General features: G+C 35.5%; 1 protein-coding gene across 1 annotated transcript; it reads left to right on the plus strand.

Annotated features, from left to right (window-relative positions):
* Positions 1 to 1681: 1681 nt before the first annotated feature.
* LOC149210082 (uncharacterized) lies at positions 1682 to 11533 on the plus strand. Its single transcript, XM_089398861.1, has 7 exons — positions 1682 to 2122; positions 2537 to 2837; positions 2938 to 3023; positions 3189 to 3280; positions 8202 to 8237; positions 8396 to 8734; positions 11466 to 11533. Exons 1-7 carry the CDS (start codon positions 1917 to 1919, stop codon positions 11531 to 11533), a joined length of 1128 nt encoding a protein of 375 aa, XP_089254987.1. The 5' UTR covers positions 1682 to 1916.
* Positions 11534 to 20668: the final 9135 nt, after the last annotated feature.

Consider the following 20668-nt stretch of genomic DNA (forward strand, 5'->3'; position numbering starts at 1 on the left):
AAAAAAAAAAAAATGTATATAGTTATTGGCTTTAAGCAAATACATTATCTAGCCACTCATATATACAACCAATATATACAACCAGGGCCTATTAAAATCATCTATATAAAATTTAACAAAGAAAAATTAGGGAATATACACCTTTAACATGGTTAACATATTATTATTATTATTTTTCAAAATTTTAAAAAATTAATTTGGAATGATGCTTATATTAAAAATTTCATCAAAAAATTCTCTTATATTTATTTTCAATATTCATATTACATGTGTATATAAGATGATCCAAAAATAATGAAAGACAAAATGAATCAAATTTATTAGTATTGCAAAATGCGATAAAATGTAAGTAAAATCTAATAACATAAATAACAAACTTGAAATATGAAGTTCAACATAAAGAATAAAATATTGGATATTAAAAATAGCTTTAAAGTGATTTCCACATACCAAAAAATTTATGCTTCAATCACTATTATTATGGGATCCAAGATCCAAATTTATTTAATAAGAAGTGTGTACAAATTATCCTTTATGAGGACCACAAAAATTGAACCTCTAATTGAATTCCACGCCACCATCATTTTTTTGCTAGGGTAATTGCTATCATCCAAAAAAATTGTAAAAAAAGAAAAAACAAATTTTACAATTTTTATTTTTTAAAATATATAATTTATCTCTCTACGATACTTTATATATATATATATATATATATATATATATATATATAACTTACAATTAATTAATTACAAATTTTTAATATAAAATTTCTAAAAATCCTTCTTGTTTTTTATATGCTTTCTAAATATGTCAAGTCCACAATTTAACCATAAGCATATACAACGGCCACTCAATTAATACCCTATAATATATTCAATATTTAGGCTGATAGGCCTTCCTATGCATCAACTTCTTAATCAACACTTTCATTTTGCTATTGACATCTGGATATTCTGTTGTTCGACATCTGGCACAAATGTTCCCCTTTCCGCTTAACATCTAGCACAAATTTTCCTCTTTCCGCTTGACATCTGTTTCCCACATGCATCATTATTCTGAGTTTCTCATCAGCTTGGATTAGTTATGGCCGTAACCACCTTACCCCTAATCGCATTTTCGCCTCATTTTCCTTCTGCGTGCCCGGAGGAGCTCTGCTCACGACCAACGACATTGATGATTTGTGGCAGCAATAGCCTGTAAATACTTGAATCATTCTAACATTAACCTGTTGCTCTGTTTTAGTTTTTCGCTGCTTGAAAGAGGAAAACTCGTTTCTCTGTTTTCTTTATTTGTTGTTTGACAGTTTGTGAGCGAGTATATCATAGATTTGGAGGGCGCAGTATTAGTTAGGGTTAGAACCAGGGATAAGAACCCTAGACGTGGGCTATATATATCCTTTCGTGCTTACACTCCTGTGACGTGCTTTGTATGTTGCTTCGTTGTGGGGTTGGTTGGCAGTACTGGTGGCAATTTTTTTGGCTGTGGCATCGCATGGGCCGTGTTGTGGTTACTCTCTGATGCCCTATCATAGGGATGAAGACCACATTGTTTGAGACGCTTGTTCAAGGGTCGTGTCTTCCCCTGTTTCCGCCGCTTCTGGAAGGAAGGCGTGTTGTTGTAATCTGGATCATTTTCTGAAATCTACAACTCCAACAGTTCCTCTTCAGTATCTGCCCATGGTACTTGCTTTGAAACCCTATTGTGATGAGCCTCCAGTCTATTTCCGATAATTTTCTAGTATTCCAAGTGTATTTATTTTATCCCTAGTAATGTTAGGCTTGTAGCTAGATGTACATTTTAGGATTTTGATATCTTCTGTTATGAACCCTGTATTTTTAACAACACAATGTTTTCTAGCTGTTCTGTCATTGGCTCTTCATTGATAATAGGAATAATTCTTGGTTTCACAGACATTCATGAAAGGATGGAGGGATTCTGAAGCCAAATCCATGCCCTTCTTCAGTCTTGGTGATCTGTGGGAGTCGTTCAATGAGTGGAGTGCATATGGTGCTGGAGTACCGATAGCGTTGAATGGAAGTGACACTGTAATGCAGTATTATGTACCGTCTCTTTCTGCCATTCAGCTTTACACTCACCCTTGTGGACCTAATATTGGCACCAGGTAGATTATCCAATTCACCAGTTATTTTCATAGCAAGTCATGTCAAAGGGAGGTTCCTTAATATTTTGTAAATCTGACCACAGCTGAATGCTTTTGTGTAATAATAATATGGTAAATAAGGCATAATATACACCATAGCTCCTGTTGTTTTAACTTTAACAATTTAGCTCCTGTTGTTTAACAATTTTTTTTTGGAGAAATCTATCTTTGCAAACGGTTCTGCTCTAATGCTGCTTCAGACCATGAAAATACTGCATGCTTCGGCGACTCTGAGACAAGATTTTTCCTATCACAATTCAGTGTTAATGCACATGTCCTTCATTGGAGAAATATCATTTAAAACTTGATAACGTTTGGACACGTGATTCACGCTGGCTTAGTGGAGTCCTGAACATGCTTTGTTTTTTTTTGCAGGTGCCCTGGTGAGGAGAGTGATGCAAGTGATGATTATAGAGATACAGGTAGTGAAGGTAGTAGTAGTTGTGATGAAGCAGAGCGAGACTCAAAATATGGCGGGGCAATACACTGGAGAAATTCCAATGCATTTGATTGTAATTTGGATTCTAATACTAGGTTTGATAGATTAACATTAAGAAGTCACTCTCAAGTTGCACAAGAAGGCTTTTCTAGTGATGGCGGTGAAGGAAGCAATTACCCTTCATTTCAATATTTTGAGCAAGCAACTCCATATAGTCGTGAACCTCTGGCTGACAAGGTAAGATCCGGTTATGCATTTATTTTGAGGAATGTTTTTATTTCATGGTGTAGTTTTAATCGCGAGGTTAAAATTAATATATGTTAACTGGATGTTGCAGATTGGAGATATTGCCAAGGACTTTCCACAGTTGAAAACCTTAAGAAGCATTGATTTGTCACCAACCAGTTGGCTATCGGGATCGTGGTATGCCATCAATTATACTTGTGCAATCCTTGATTAAGTTGGTGTGGAGGCCAGTTAGTTATTAAGCATTCATTTTCTATTGGATATTGTTCAATGCGATCAGTAACGTCTAGATGAATGTTCATTATCTACCACTATCTAATTAAAACAAGAATTTCGTTACAGGTACCCGATATACAGGATACCAACAGATCCAACCTTGCGAGACCTGGCTGCATGCTTCCTAACTTTTCTTTCCCTTTCAACTCCACTAAAAGGTTTGATTCATCTGTTTTCTATTTTCGTTACCTCCATCTTGTTGCTAGTTTGTTCACATAGTTTTCATATCAGTAAAGCATGTTGATGCTTTTTGAATTTTGATTTTCTCACTCCGCATTTGATCTCTAACTGATGTTTTGGTAGATGGTGGCAGTATTCATGTAAGTACTGGAGGGAAAAGTGTTCCTGTCACTCCGATAAGCAATTCGGGGGTTCTCCAAAGATAGCTTTACAAGTATTTGGTCCCCCTTCTTACAAGTTGAAGGGGACAGTGTGGAGTACTAATGGAAACTGTGAACGACAGCCGGCTAACTCTTTGTTTCAATCATCTGATCAATGGTCGAGATTACATTAGGTGAAACATCCAGATTATGATTTTTTTCCTTTCACATGGTTCTTCATATGGAGGATGAACTAGACACATCCATAACAATGGGGTTTTTGTTGAAACGAAAGAATCAGTTGGGTTATGAATGACTTTTTTTTATTATAGCCATTAGTAAGGCCAAATACCAGGAGTCAGTGGAGTGTGTGAATAAGCAAGTTGAGGGTTGTTCACAAATCTTCGTCTATGATCCCCTCAATATAGTCAAAAGATAAAAATACAAACATTCTCAAAAAGTTCTACAATAGAAAATGAAAAAAATGCAAGTCAAAACACGTACCAAAAGGGTATATTTAAGAGAGAATGGGTTTTTGGGTAAACCTTTGGCTTGTCTACTGTAAGAGAAAATTGATGGAAAATTGGTTTTAAGTCGTGAAGTTTTTTCTCTTCCTTTGATTTCAATTCAGGTACGCTTGTTCTCTGGGATGAAAGTTCTTGGATGTGGTTGCAGACGACTAACATCCAATGTAGACTACCTGAGTAGATATTTAATTTAAATCCAAACTTTTGACATGAAAACACTGATTTGTGATGATGGGCTGACAATGGATATTGTCTAGAGTGGTTTCTGAAAAGCTGCGTGCCCAGTGGTGGCAATTGCTATTACTGTGAGAGTAGTCATTGGTTTTTGAGTAATTGTTGAGATCATTTGGGTATTTTCTCCAAGGGATTTTCGCTACATTAAAACAAATTGTGGCTAGTGTAGGATCAACTTTTGTCTTATCGGGTTCTCTTTGGAGTTGACGGATTAATAAAATAAGAAAAAAAATGAAAAGAAAACCTTTGATTCTGAGTCAATATTAAGATATTTTGGGTCAATTTGCTTCCAATGGTTGATGAATGATTTGATTTTCTTCAATGTGATTAGAAAAGTAGTTATCAATATTTTCCCAATAGTGATCAAAGCATGACGTGAGTTATCTAATTATTGTTTCAAGATTTCTATTAGTTAATTATTGGGGATGACTAAGTTGTAGAGAGAGATTTATGTCGATCATATGATTGTTATTGTGTTATACGTCAAGGTGGGAGAAAAAGAAAAGTAAAAGATCAAAATTATGAGAATTTAGCATGAACATTGTCTTCATTTTTTTGAGTTGTATGATCAACTATTGTTAGGTGAGTGTTCTCATAGTTGACTGTAAAGATGGTTGAAGTAGTGGGCTTAGTGGCTTGCTATGTTTGTATTGCTTTGATATATATTTGAAATTATTCAGTGTTGTTCATTTGTCATACTTTGGACATACCTTGGGCGAATATATCTTTTCATTCAAGGAAATGTTTAGGAAAAGTATTATGTTGCTGGAGTTGTGAATTGAGATTTTAAGAAGTTGCTTGGGGCTATTGTGGATATAAAAAATTATACTAATAGTTTGGAAATGTGCAGGAATTTTGCTTTAGAAACATATAATAGATGCAGTATCTCCAACCCAGAGTGATGCCCGTGTATTCTTGATCTATAACGAATTTCATGCTTTATCATCTCATGAATACTGTAGGCCTAGAGTAGGTGGAACTTTCTAATTGGGTATGTAATTACATTTTAATTAAACCGTGGTCACCCCTCTTGGCATGATCTGGTTCTTCTTTCACTGGATGATCACATTGTCACAATCAAAGTGGCAATGTTAAATCAAGACTTTCTGTTCTAAATATCTCCTTCATTGTCCATGGTTGGATGCCATGTGCATGATGGTGTCGCCCAATGTAAAGACCCCTACAACCCTCTGGACTACGCTTCAAACAAACTTGTGACCAGTCTTACAAGTTAATGATTATGAAACTTGCATTTGGCCTATTTTGGGGAGTTTTTAACAAAAAGTAAAAGATCAAAATTATGAGAATTTAGCTTGAACATTATTTTCATTTTTTTGAGTTGTATGATCAACTATTGTTAGGTGAGTGTTCTCATAGTTGACTGTAAAGATGGCTGAAGTAGTGGGCCTAGTGGCTTGCCATGTTTGTATTGCTTTGATATATATTTGAAATTATTCAGTGATGTTCATTTGTCATATTTTGGACATTCCTTAGGAGGATGTATCTTTTCATTCAAGGAAATGTTTAGGAAAAGTATTATGTTGCTGGAGTTGTGCATTGAGATTTTAAGAAGTTGCTTGGGCTATTGTGAATATAATAAATTATACTGATAGTGTGGAATGTGCAGGAATTTTTCTTAGAAACATAGAATAGAGGTAGCGGTATCTCCAACCCAGAGTGATTATGAGAATATATTGCTGATTGATTTCTTGCTGTCAAATTATGGCGGTATCTCCAACCCAGAGTTATTATGAGAATATATTCATGTTTCAATACTTTACTTTGTGTATCTTTATATATGTGCTAGAGCTGTAATGGAATGTGTAGAAACGAAGAATAATAATATATATAATTTTGATTAAGGATTTATTTTATTTTGGGAAATTTATTGACTAGGTTTAGTTTGAATGATTGAATTATTCTACTATTTATTATTTTGAACCAAAATAAAATTCTTTCAATTTAACGTTTCTATCGGCCTCTCTTCGCACCTTTTGGGGCAATTGCTAGTTGTTATCATCTTCAGACTTGATTTGAATCATAGTCGATGTCAATATAACATATTGAATATTTGTTACCATTTTCAAACTTGATTTGAATCATAGTCTGCTCTGTGTCAATATAAAGGCAAACACACGCGTGCACGTCTCTTTATTTTTGCCTTGCTCGCTGATCCTTTCATTTGTGGAAAAAGTTGATACCATTAATACTTGACTTTTGTATGTTTATGTACATAGGCGGATGGAACGATCTGTCCAGGGGTTAAATTTGACGGGTACCTCTATCCGTCGCAAAATTTTTTAATGACGGTTTTATTTTTAAAATACTTTTCATATGACTTTTCATATGACTTTTAATATTTATTTTTTTCAAGTATTTTTTAATCTTTTCAAATTATATTTATAATTTTTCTTACATGGAAATAATGAATGTAAATTAGACAATAAAATTTAACTTACAGAAATTGAAATACACATACCATATCATGTTTTCCATTTAAATAATTTCAATACCAATCCAATTAAAAAACAATATTTGTGAAATAAATTTCAAACAAAAAAACAACTATGTAAATGTTCAAAAATTACATTCAATATTTTCATGTAAAGGAACTAAATTTTTAGATAGTTTCACCCAAAAAATAATAATTGTCAAAATAAAGATATATATAAAAATTGAAAAACAAAGACAAACTACATACCTGAAAAGATTTTCACATATTCAACAATCTCATCAAATATGCCTGCAATGTTCGTTAGTTGCATTGAGTCAAAAAATGAAAATTTATCATTATAAACTACCAATTGTAATAACTTTTATAAAGAATGAGTTCACGACATAACACATTTAGAATATTAAGATCTAATTTTCTTATTTTTTCATATTTGGTAGAAGCTATTGATTTATTTATTTTTGTTCTTCGCACATGAAAATATGCTATTATAGATAAGGTCTATATTGTGAGAAAATACTATAAAAAACACCAAATATTATGGCATCTATAACATAATTTTTCAAGAAAAAACATTTTCCTCAAGCAAATAATTAGACTTTTCCTATAAAGATTAAACATCCAAACATGATAGAATGAAATCATATAAATATCCAAACATAACAAAATGAAATTATATAAACATTCCATTGTATAAAATTTGAACTTTCTTTCTCGGATTAATTCAAAAAAGTATATAATAGAAAAAATTCCATAAAAAAATTATATAGTAGAATTTCTATAATAATTACGGTAAAAAAAATTCCAAATTGTAAAATTGTTAGACTTGTCCTTCAATGATTAATTTATGTTGGAAATTTTCCTACAACTACAATGAAATTTTGCATTTTGTGTGGCTATTTTCTGATAAATACACTCAAATCCTATAAAAAAATTGATGAAAAACTTATGTGAAAGAAACCAAAAGAGAACCTGAGCACCGGAAATTTTGTCCTAGAGTTGGTCCTTGAGTAGGGGCAATGGCCTTGGCTATGAAGTGTACGGTGTCCACGAATGAGGATTCGTTTTTTGAAATGGTCAAGGCACTGAAGTGAGAGCAAGAGATCGATACTCACGCACAAAACAAAGATTTGGGAAATATTGTCAAAAATAAACTATTCCTAGAGAATGGTTAACAGTAAATGCAAAGCCCCCACTTGTTTCTACGCAATTGTGTGTTTAAAACTAAAAAAATGACCATAAATACAAAGCCCCGACTTGTCTCTACACAATTCTGTGTTTAAAATGACCATATTCTATAAGTAGCAATCAACCATCAAACCCATATATACCAAATATTGTTCATCATTTTCCTCAACATTTTCTTCCCATAAGGTTTAATGAACCCATTCCCTCCCTGGTTGATTACCATTGCCATCCATTCAAGGATTCCTCCATGCATGTTCCCTTTCTAAACTCTAATCAATCACAGCCAACTTACAAATTGATTTTTAAGGAATTCAATCAATCACAGCCTAACTACAAATTGATTTTTATTTCCTTACAGGGACGCGATGGAAAACGGATATAGACCTCGCTGGCGGTAACGTATAAAGTCCGAAGGATTGATATGGATGGATGCCAAGTTAGCTACAGACAAGTTTGGCTATTTAATTGGGATTATACCTTCAAGGGCTCCATGGCTTTCCTGGCTGGCCGTGAGTCTCCTGGATCTATTTTTAAGAATTTTATTCTCATCAGAATGTTCGGAAGAAATTATCAGAGAGAAACTAGTGGAGGTAAGGCCTATTGCTCTTTTGTTGGAAATAATTCCTCAAGCAGACACAAACGTTTGCAAAACAAGTTTGGGTGCGTTGGATAAGCTTTGCAACTGTGCCCAGAGACGATCCGCTGAATATGACCAAGTTTTGACCGTGCCTGTTGTTTCTAAAAAAACTCTTGGAGTTTGGGAGTTGGCAACTGAATTTGCAGTGTCTATACTATGGATGCTTTGTCATTACTCGGACAACCCTTGTGTAGTGTTAAAGGCTATTCAAGAAGGCGTGATTGAGAAACTTGTGGTACTGATGCAAATTGGATGTGGGCAGAAGACAAGGAAACGATGTTCACAACTGCTTGGCCTCTTTAACCATTACAGACATGATGAGTACCGTGAATAGGAATGGCGTAGGAAGACGATATATTTCGGCAAATGATCCCTTCTTCTTCAACTTTCTTAGGATAATGTTCTCTCTCCAAAAATGTCGGGCATTACCCGTCCACCACTGCACCTAACTGTATACCCCTGTTTATTAGACTGGTGCATACCTTGACCTGTGACCATGATGGAAAAACTCTTACCCTAACCGACCGGATAGAAGAAGGACCAACAAATAAATTTAATAGGCAACACGTGAAAAAGAATTTTCTTCTAATTACCCTAGTTTATTCATCCTAGGTTACATCGTGAAGTCATCATGAAAAGCTTGTCCTCGTTTTCTCTATGACGGCGTTCCATCTGCCATCGATTCATTTTACATTAAGAGTATTTATGATAATCAATAGGGGTAACAAAATCTGTATGCAGATTCAGCGTAGTACAAAGATGAAGGCATTTATATATAAGTTACATCGTGAAGTCATCATGAAAAGCTTGTCCTCGTTTTCTCTGTGAAGGAATTCCATCTGCCATCGATTCATTTTACATTAAGAGTATTTATGATAATCAATAGGGTTAACAAAATCTGTATGCAGATTCAGCGTAGTACAAAGATGAAGGCATTTATATATATATTATATATGTGTAAAAATTTGAAACTTGCTATTTTTTAATATACTCGTCATTATGACATTTTTTAAAATTATTAACCAATTAAAGATTACTTGTTTATTTTGAAATAACCCGTATTTCACAGGTAAAAAATGTAAAAACGTCCATACATGAGTCAATTTTAAAGCCTGAATCCATCTTCATTATGACATTTTTAAAAATTATTAACCAGTTAAAGATTACGTGTTTATTTTGAAATACCCAGTATTTCACAGGTAAAAAATGGAAAAACGTCCATACAACCGTCAATTTTAAAGCCTGAATCCATCCTTCAGGTTCAGGCTGCAGGTTGTCCATGTCCAGTCAACGTTGGAAGCCATTTACCTGTTCAATTAATCAGAATGATTTGATATTATTTGGAAGTGGAACTATGTTTATTATTCAATTTTTCCAAGTTCAAAATTGAATGCGAGGTACATACATCTGTTTTTCAATTAATACCCTATAGCAAGTTATTTATAACTTGTTAAACAAATATAGCACAAGCTGTATTATATCAAAAGTGTTGGGAATTTCTGTTGATTGCAAACAAAATTCAACAAAGCATAACAATGCTCTGATACCACTGTTAGGGATTTTTCTGGTAAAATCCCAAAAACACACAAACAAACTGCACACAGAGACAATGCTCTGTTTTTCTCCAGGACCTTAACGCAGCGGAAGTTTAAAAAAAAATTCTCCAGCGAATACAGAGTTTTACCCACACACATAAAAACTTGTATTCATAAAAAGAAACAGCTGCTACAAAAACATCTGTTACAAAATGGGTCTTCCTCTTAACATAGGGATTTCACCTGAGACTGTGCTGAAGAGCACCTTCCTCTTGACAGAGGGATTCACCAGTATATGCTGAAAAGCATCTTCCTCTTGACAGAGGGATTCACCATGACACTATGCTGAAAAGCACCTTCCTCTTTAACAGAGGGATTCACCAAGTGACTGTGCTGAAAAGCACCTTCCTCTTGACAGAGGGATTCACCAGTATATGCTGAAAAGCATCTTCCTCTTAACAGAGGGATTCTCCATGACACTGTGCTGAAAAGCACCTTCCTCTTTAACAGAGGGATTCACCAAGTGACTATGCTGAAAAGAACCTTCCTCTTTAACTGAGGGATCCACCAAGAAAACATTTCAACAACAAAATATTACTCCGTTTTCCTCCTGAGATTTTACACTACTGGTCTGTAAAAATCCCTTTTACATTAACTGCTGTAAAAACAGAGTTTTACATATGTTGTAATAAAAAATATTTACTTACTTCATTCACCTTTTCACTGTTGTGAAAGAACTTTACTTCATTCACCTTTTGACTGCTGTGTAAAAACACATATCTTCATTCTCACTTAGCTCTGGTTTCATTTTCTTGCTCCCCTATTCCTCTCTTCTTGCAATGTTGTGCGTTATATACTTTGCTTCAAATACAATACCAAAAAGCTTCGATTTTATCTACGCTGCTGCGTTTCACCATTTTTTTCATTACATAAATCAACAGATATATTCTATGCACTGCTGTGCATCTCCTCTCGTTCTTCTGCTGCCGCACACATTCTCATTCATCCCATGTGCATTGAAAATATACGCTGCCCATGTTTTTCTTAATGCACTGATGTGCAATATCTCCCGGCTTCACTCTACACACTGCTGTGCGATACATTACATGCCTCACACACTGGTCGACTCATAAAAACCATTTCTTAAAACATATGCGCTCCCCCTGTTTTCTTTCGCTGCCGCGAGCTCACATTTCACAATGGTCAACTCCACAAAATGTTAACCATTTTTTAATATGTATGCCATACAAAAAAAATATAACACATAATGTGCATATGCCCATACCTCCAGTGTAATTAAAATTTAATGTTCTACCAACCATTTACGAACCAGGTTTAAATTCCATTTAATTCCCTTCGTAGACAGGACCGACGGTCAAACTCAAACGTTTGATTTACTCCACGCAATGTATTTAATGCAGGTTTGTATGCAACTTTGTTTGATGGACAGCGGAGAACAATGAAGACAACCGGACGGTGGACGGAGATTTCGGGAGGCCTTTTGCTGCTGAACGTTAGGCTCCGATATGGCAGGTTTTGTGAACGTACAAAGGACCACGCGTCCAAAAATGATTGCATCGGAGGCGAGCGTACGGAAACTGCCTCACAACAAAAGGGGGTCCGATGAGTGTCGGGTGGTTTTGCTGAAGCGGTTTTTCCTGCTGCGTGCTGGCTGATTTGATGGCGGATTCCGGATGATCACTGCCCTGACATAGCTGTCTCGGTCCACGTCCGCAAATTCTGCTGCAGTTGGAATTAATATTCCAACACTCCCTTTTAATTTCAACTGATGGGCGTTTAGACATACCCAGACATTTAATCAAAAATTCAAAACTTTTCTGATCCAATGGTTTGGTCAGTATATCTGCTACCTGCTCCTTCTCTACTCTCATGGGAGTTTTAATTTCATATCTCTCCCCTATAAGAAGATCCATATGATAGAGCTCTATCAGGGTCTTCATCAAATCTTCAATCTCTTTTTCTGTCATATTGATAAGGGTGTTGGCAGTGAAGCCCATCTCAACCATCTTGGCAAGAGTTACATATCGAACTCCATATTCTTTAAACAGATCTTCAAGGAACTTTAATTCCTTTCTCCCATTCATGGGTTCTGTCCATTTCTTATTTTTAACTCCATCTTCTAAATGAACAGGGTCATCAACATGACTGGATAAAGCAAACAAAGAATTCATACCTTCATTTGTTGCCTCTTGTTCATTTCTCCTCAAGGGTGTCTCTTGCTGCCCTTGCGTTGGCATTGTTGTTTGGGGATGTACTTCAATCATCTCCTCATCACCTTCATCATGAGACAAACAATTTTTAACATTTACTGTTTTCTCTAAGACTTCATCACAAGCTTTCTCCTCAATGAACTGAGGTTTTGCTATCTTCACTTTCTCCATGCCTTGATAGGCTGTCTTGAGAGTTTCCCATGCTTCTCTGGATGTCTTAGTTGCTGCTATCCTTGGAAACACACTCTCATCCATTGCTCGATACAAGAAGTAGAGGGCCTTAGCATCCTCCTTCTTATAGTTCTTCAAAAGCTCTTTCTCTGCTTGAGTTAAGCTATTAAACTCATCATCATTTGCTGGTTTTTCAAAACCATCCTCAACAAGTTCCCATAAATCTTCTGAGAAAATAAAAGCTCTCATAACTATTTCCCAATAGTCATAGTTCTTTTCATTTAATAGTGGGAGCTGAGTATTAAACATATCCATGCTAGTGCTGGCGCTGGCCATTTCTTGCACTTTAAACTATGCTTGAAATTCTTGATTTTGTTTTTAAAATGACTCACTATTTCTTCAACAGCAACACAAAAAATTAATTTGAGAAATACCTGAATCCTTTTGGCTGAGACTTCTCTCTGCTGGAGAAGCTACTGCAGCAAATAAACTCCTTCCTTCAGCTTCTTTTACGTCTTCAAAGAGCTTGGACTAGCTCTGATACCATGTTGGGAATTTCTGCTGATTCCAAACAAAATTCAACAGAGAATAACAATGCTCTGATACCACTGTTGGGGATTTTTCTGGTAAAATCCCAAAAAGACACAAACAAACTGCACACAGAGACAATGCTATGTTTTTCTCCAGGACCTTAACGCAGCGGAAGTTTAAAAAAAGTTTCTCTAGCGAATACAGAGTTTTACCCACACACATAAAAACTTGTATTCATAAAAAGAAACAGCTGCTATAAAAACATCTGTTACAAAATGGGTCTTCCTCTTAACAGAGGGATTTCACCTGAGACTGTGCTGAAGAGCACCTTCCTCTTGATAGAGGGATTCACCAGTATATGCTGAAAAGCATCTTCCTCTTGACAGAGGGATTCACCATGACACTGTGCTGAAAAGCACCTTCCTCTTTAACAGAGGGATTCACCAAGTGACTGTGCTGAAAAGCACCTTCCTCTTGACAGAGGGATTCACCAGTATTTGCTGAAAAGCATCTTCCTCTTGACAGAGGGATTCTCCATGACACTGTGCTGAAAAGAACCTTCCTCTTTAACAGAGGGATTCACCAAGTGACTGTGCTGAAAAGCACCTTCCTCTTTAACTGAGGGATCCACCAAGAAAACATTTCAACAACAAAATATTACTTTGTTTTCCTCCTGAGATTTTACATTGCTGGTGTGTAAAATTCCCTTTTACATTAACTGCTGTAAAAACAGAGTTTTACATATGCTGTAATAAAAAATATTTACTTACTTCATTCACCTTTTCACCGCTGTGTAAAAACTTTGCTTCATTCACCTTTTGACTGCTGTGTAAAAACACATATCTTCATTCTCACTTAGCTCTGGTTTCATTTTCTTGCTCCGCTGTTCCTCTCTTCTCGCAATGCTGTGCGTTATATACTTTGCTTCAAATACAATACCAAAAATCTTGGATTTTATCTATGCTGCTGCGTTTCACCATTTTTTCCATTACATAAATCAACACATATATTCTATGCACTGCTGTGCATCTCCTCCGGTTCTTCTGCTGCCGCACACATTCTCATTCACCCCATGTGCATTGAAAATATACGCTGCCCCTGTTTTTCTTTATGCACTGCTGTGCAATATCTCCCTGTTTCACTCTACGCACTTTTGTGCGATACATTACATGCCTCACACACCGGTCGACTCATAAAAACCATTTCTTAAAACATATGCGCTCCCCCTGTTTTCTTTCGCTGCCGCAAGCTCACATTTCACAATGGTCAACTCCACAAAACGTTAACCATTTTTTAATATGTATGCCGTACAAAAAAAATATAACACATAACGTGCATATGCCCATACCTCCGGTGTAATTAAAATTTAATGTTCTACCAACCATTTACGAACCAGGTTTAAATTCCATTTAATTCCCTTTGCAGACAGGACCGGCGGTCAAACTCAAACGTTTGATTTACTCCACGCAATGTATTTAATGCAGGTTTGTATGCAACTTTTATTGATGGACGGCGGAGAACGATGAAGACAATCGGACGGTGGACGGAGATTTCGGGAGGCCTTTTTCTGCTGAACGTTAGGCTCCAATATGGCAGGTTTTGTGAACGTACAAAGGACCACACGTCCAAAAATGATTGCATCGGAGGCGAGCGTACTGAAATTGCCTCACAGCAAAAGGGGGTCCGATGAGTGTCGGGTGGTTTTGCTGAAGCAGTTTTTCCTACTGCGTGCTGGCTGATTTGATGGCGGATTCCGGTTGATCACTGCCCTGCCATAGCTGTCCCAGTCCACGTCCGCAAAATCTGCTGCAGTTGGAATTAATATTCCAACACTCCCTTTTAATTTTAACTGCTGGGCATTTAGACATACCCAGACATTTCATCAAAAATTCAAAACTTTTCTGATCCAATGGTTTGGTCAGTATATCTACTACCTACTCCTTCTCTTCTCTCATGGGAGTTTTAATTTAATATCTATCCCCTATAAGAAGATCCATATGATAGAGTTCTATCAGGGTCTTCATCAAATCTTCAATCTCCTTTTCTGTCATATTGATAAGGGTGTTGGCAGTGAAGCCCATCTCAACCATCTTGGCAAGAGTTACATATCGAACTCCATATTCTTTAAACAGATCTTCAAGGAACTTTAATTCCTTTCTCCCATTCATGGGTTCTGTCCATTTCTTATTTTTAACGCCATCTTCTAAATGAACAGGGTCATCAACATGACTGGATAAAGCAAACAAAGAATTCATACCTTCATTTGTTGCCTCTTGTTCATTTCTCCTCAAGGTTGTCTCTTGCTGCCCTTGCGTTGGCATTGTTGTTTGGGGATGTACTTCAATCATCTCCTCATCACCTTCATCACGAGACAAACAATTTTTAACATTTACTGTTTTCTTTAAGATTTCATCACAAGCTTTCTCCTCAATGAACTGAGGTTTTGCTGTCTTCACTTTCTCCATGCCTTGATAGGCTGTCTTGAGAGTTTCCCATGCTTCTCTGGATGTCTTAGCTGCTGCTATCCTTGGAAACACACTCTCATCCACTGCTTGATACAAGAAGTAGAGGGCCTTAGCATCCTCCTTCTTATAGTTCTTCAACAACTCTTTCTCTGCTTGAGTTAAGCTATTAAACTCATCATCATTTGCTGGTTTTTCAAAACCATCCTCAACAAGTTCCCATAAATCTTCTGAGAAAAGAAAAGCTCTCATAACTATTGCCCAATAGTCATAGTTCTTTTCATTTAATAGTGGGAGCTGAGTATTAAACATATCCACGCTAGTGCTGGCGCTGGCCATTTCTTGCACTTTAAACTATGCTTGAAATTCTTGATTGTGTTTTTAAAATGACTCACTATTTCTTCAACAGCAACACAAAAAATTAATTTGAGAAATACCTGAATCCTTTTGGCTGAGACTTCTCTCTGCTGGAGAAGCTGCTGTAGCAAATAAACTCCTTCCTTCATCTTCTTTGACGTCTTCAAAGAGCCTGGACTAGCTCTGATACCATGTTGGGAATTTCTGTTGATTCCAAACAAAATTCAACAGAGCATAACAATGCTCTGGTACCACTGTTTGGGATTTTTCTGGTAAAATCCCAAAAACACACAAACAAACTGCACACAGAGACAATGCTCTGTTTTTCTCCAGGACCTTAACACAGCGGAAGTTTAAAAAAAATTCTCCAGCGAATACAGAGTTTTACCCACACACATAAAAACTTGTATTCATAAAAAGAAATAGCTCCTACAAAAACATCTGTTACAAAATGGGTCTTCCTCTTAACAGAGGGATTTCACCTTAGACTATGCTGAAGAGCACCTTCCTCTTGACAGAGGGATTCACCAGTATATGTTGGAAAGCATTTTCCTCTTGACAGAGGGATTCATCAGTATATGCTGAAAAGCATCTTCCTCTTGACAGAGGGATTCTCCATGACACTGTGCTGAAAAGAACCTTTCTCTTTAACAGAGGGATTGATCAAGTGACTGTGCTGAAAAGCACCTTCCTCTTTAACTGAGGGATCCACCAAGAAAACATTCCAACAAAAAAATATTACTCTGTTTTCCTCCTGAGATTTTACACTGCTGGTGTGTAAAAATCCCTTTTACATTAACTGCTTTAAAAACAGAGTTTTACATATGCTGTAATAAAAAATATTTACTTACTTCATTCACCTTTTCACTTCTGTGTAAAAACTTTGCTTCATTCACCTTTTGACTGCTGTGTAAAAACACATATCTTCATTCTCACTTAGCTCTGGTTTCATTTTCTTGCTCCCCTGTTCCTCTCTTCTCGCAATGTTGTGCGTTATATACTTTGCTTCAAATACAATACCAAAAAGCTTGGATTTTATCTACGCTACTGCGTTTCACCATTTTTTTCATTACATAAATCAACACATATATTCTATGCACTGTTGTGCATCTCCTCCCGTTCATCTGCTGCCGCACACATTCTCATTCATTCCATGTGCATTGAAAATATACACTGCCCCTGTTTTTCTTTATGCACTGCTGTGCAATTTCTCCCTGCTTCACTCTACGCACTGCTGTGCGATACATTACATGCCTCACACACTGGTCGACTCATAAAAACCATTTCTTAAAACATATGCACTCCCCCTGTTTTCTTTCGCTGCCGCGAGCTCACATTTCACAATGGTCAACTCCACAAAACGTTAACCATTTTTTAATATGTATGCCATACAAAAAAAATATAACACATAACGTGCATATGCCCATACCTCTGGTTTTATTAAAATTTAATGTTCTACCAACCATTTACGAACCAGGTTTAAATTCCATTTAATTCCCTTTGCAGACAGGACCGACGGTCAAACTCAAACGTTTGATTTACTCCACGCAATGTATTTAATGCAGGTTCGTATGCAACTTTGATTGATGGACGACAGAGAACGATGAAGACAATCGGACGGTGGACGGAGATTTCGGGAGGCCTTTTGCTGCTGAACGTTAGGCTCCAATATGGCAGGTTTTGTGAACGTACAAAGGACCACGTGTCCAAAAATGATTCCATCGGAGGCGAGCGTACAGAAACTGCCTCACAGCAAAAGGCGGTCCGATGAGTGTCGGGTGGTTTTGCTGAAGCGGTTTTTCCTGCTGCGTGCTCGCTGATTTGATGGCAGATTCCGGCTGATCACTGCCCTGCCATAGCTGTCCTGGTCCACGTCCACAAACTCTGCTGCAGTTGGAATTAATATTCCATAAAAAAGTCGTGTTCATGGCCATTGATGTATCAACCAGTGCTTTCCGAATATTTCATTTTGGAGAATTTTTTATTTATCAATTTATATTTTAAGGTTTTGTATCCTTAAAATATTCGATTTTGCCAAGACTAACAAGCTATTTATTTTCAGCTATACTTAATTTTAAAAATGACATTTTAAGTTTTCATAATATTTGTTTTTGAAAATAAACATAATTCACATATTCCTACGATACTATCACAATTTTAAACTATTCATGTTGTTTTTCATTTCATTTTTTTTTATTTAATTTGTTAATAAAATTTTATTTTATAATATTACTTTTTGTTTTGCAATATTTTTTTATTAATAAAATTTAAACTATCATACTATTTATATCATTATATCTAAAATTCATTAATATTTGGTTTTTTTATCTCATCTCCAAAAGAATGAAGTTTTTAAAATTATGTAAAACTTTTTTTAATATCCAATCAAAAGGCATATTAAAATTTTTCCCACATTAAACTTTGGACCAGCCACAAAAATTGAAGATTCTCTCAAGTTCTCTTGAAAAATAAATAAATAAATCCCATTTGCCATACCCTGCACCTTCCTCATCTTGCATATCTTCGAAAATGAATTGATCATTTAAAACTACTTTAAAAGCTACCAAAACCTTCATTGCCTGGGAACTCTTCTACTGTGAACTTATCATCTAAATCTAATGCAATTCTTGCGAGGCATTTACAAAATTTGATTTTTTTTATCCAAAAAAATATTGCCCTACTTTTTGTTAGTTCTATCTTGAAATCCTAGGTAGTAATCCAATCATCATGCTTTTAGATTATTTTAAACTTTAACTTTTCAAACACTAATCCAATCATTGTGCCCTTGGAATTATTTTAAACCTTAACTTTTCTATCTTGGAATACCAGGCTCTTAGCTAATCGCGCCTTTGAGATTATTTTAAACTTTAACTTTTTCATCAACACTAACAGATATTAAAATAGTTTTATGATTAACTTTCAATTTTCCCAATTTACCTTTTAGTCTCTTTTTCATTAACAATTTTCCCAATTTACCTTTTAGTCTCTTTTTCGTTAACAACTTCCCAAGCTTCCTGAAATGGCCTTTGGGACTTTTCTAACTTTCACACTCAAGTTTGAAAATTGCATGTCTTTGTGATCATTGTAAACTTTAACCTTTTAATCAACATCAAGAGGTTTTTGAATTGATCCATGTTTAAATTTCAATTTTACTCTATTTTGGAACTTTTTTCAAAAATCGCTAATTAAGATTTAATGGTCACCATTTCACATATCACAATAATTAGGATTTAATGGTCACCATTAGCATTTTACTAGTCACTATTTCGAATACCGTTTATCTACAATTTATATGCATTAAATAAGTTTTCTCTAATATTTCTGAGCACCCGTATCCAACCCACATGCTCTTTAGAAATCCTTGAATCCTATGCATTCAATATGAAAAGATTAGTTTTGGCATTCATTATATTAGTATAAAATCATGAAACCATTTAATAAATGTATTGTCTACCATCACCCCATAGAAAAATAGAGTTCTTCTAGTTATTATTTCTTTGTATTTTTTATAATCCAATATGAGAAGGATGTGTAATTTTATAGGTGGGTAACATGGAGTTTAATTAATTAGCCTAGATCTATCTTAACTCCATATCTATCAAGCACTAAGAGAGATAAAAAAGGTACAAACCTCTTTTTGAGTGCAAAATTTAAGGAAATATTTGAATGTCTACAAATGTGATCCTTCTTTGCTTGAATATGGAGTTAAGATGGATATAGGCTAGTTTGAGTAATGCACAAACACGAATCTGATAATTCTAAATATGTTTAAGATATTTCGTTTTAAAATGTGCACGCTAATGACTCATTGTTGTGGTTCATGGTGTTTATAACAAATATAAATCATCTTCTCTTTTTTGATTTGCATAATATGTCTCTCGAGGAATTTGAATTCAAGTAGAGTCGTCTATTATATAGAGAGTTTCAACATATGCTATCTTTCATTGAGGAAGAAGGAAAGATAACAAAATAATATATTAGGATATATATAAATAGTGTTGGTAATTGAAGCTTCTTAATCAATTGATAAATTACACTCAATCTATGGAGTAAATTATATATTAATTAATATTATTATTATAATGGAAATGTATACATTAAAATAGATGCAATATATTTACATCATAGATTAACAACTTGCCATACCTCCATTCTTTATATTAAAAGTAAAGTAAACCATAATAATAATTTTGTTTTTACTGTAGCATTACTGGTTATGAAGAAATTTCCTACTTCTATCCTTAATACGAATTATCAGATTATATAAACGTTGTTTATACAGGACGAGGTTATATTAAAAGCTTGTTCTAACAAGGGTTGAAGATGACAAGTTGACATTTATGACATTGTTAGTCCATTACAACCTTATCACATACACCCTTGCCACAACGAGACAACTCAGCTTGTGCGTTGGATTTACCACCCTCCGGACCTCTGTTATTTAATTCTACTGTCACGCCGATTTAATGGATGGTATAGCTGGGACAGGCTTTCTCGGGATCCTTCTTTTTATCGATGGTGTAGACTTATGCTTGTTGATCACACGGCTGTAATCGTTGTGGGTGGCTTATCATGCTCTCGAACAGGGTTTGAGGGTCATTTGCTACCCTTTGTTTTGGCGCTCTGCCCAGCACCTCTACTCTGCCTGAGGGTAGATTGTTCTGAGGTTCAAACGGGTGATGCACTCAGCATGTTGTAGCAGCAGTCGAGGGTTTCCGGACTAGGGTCAAGATGTATTCATGCCAGCTTCCAGGTGAAAGTATGAGTTGTTCTATGTCTATCATATTTTTCATCTTTGTAAAATTCTTGCCAGGTTTTTTTCCTAATTCACGAAATTACTAATCTTTTGCAGTTAGGATGGCAAAGACGCCATGATACTCTCTGTCATGACAGCAAGGCGA

The sequence above is a fragment of the Pinus tabuliformis genome, chromosome 1_2, assembly GCF_031772625.1.
Source record: "Pinus tabuliformis cultivar Carrire ecotype Pingquan chromosome 1_2, CPIR1, whole genome shotgun sequence".
Classification (NCBI taxonomy): Eukaryota; Viridiplantae; Streptophyta; class Pinopsida; order Pinales; family Pinaceae; genus Pinus; species Pinus tabuliformis.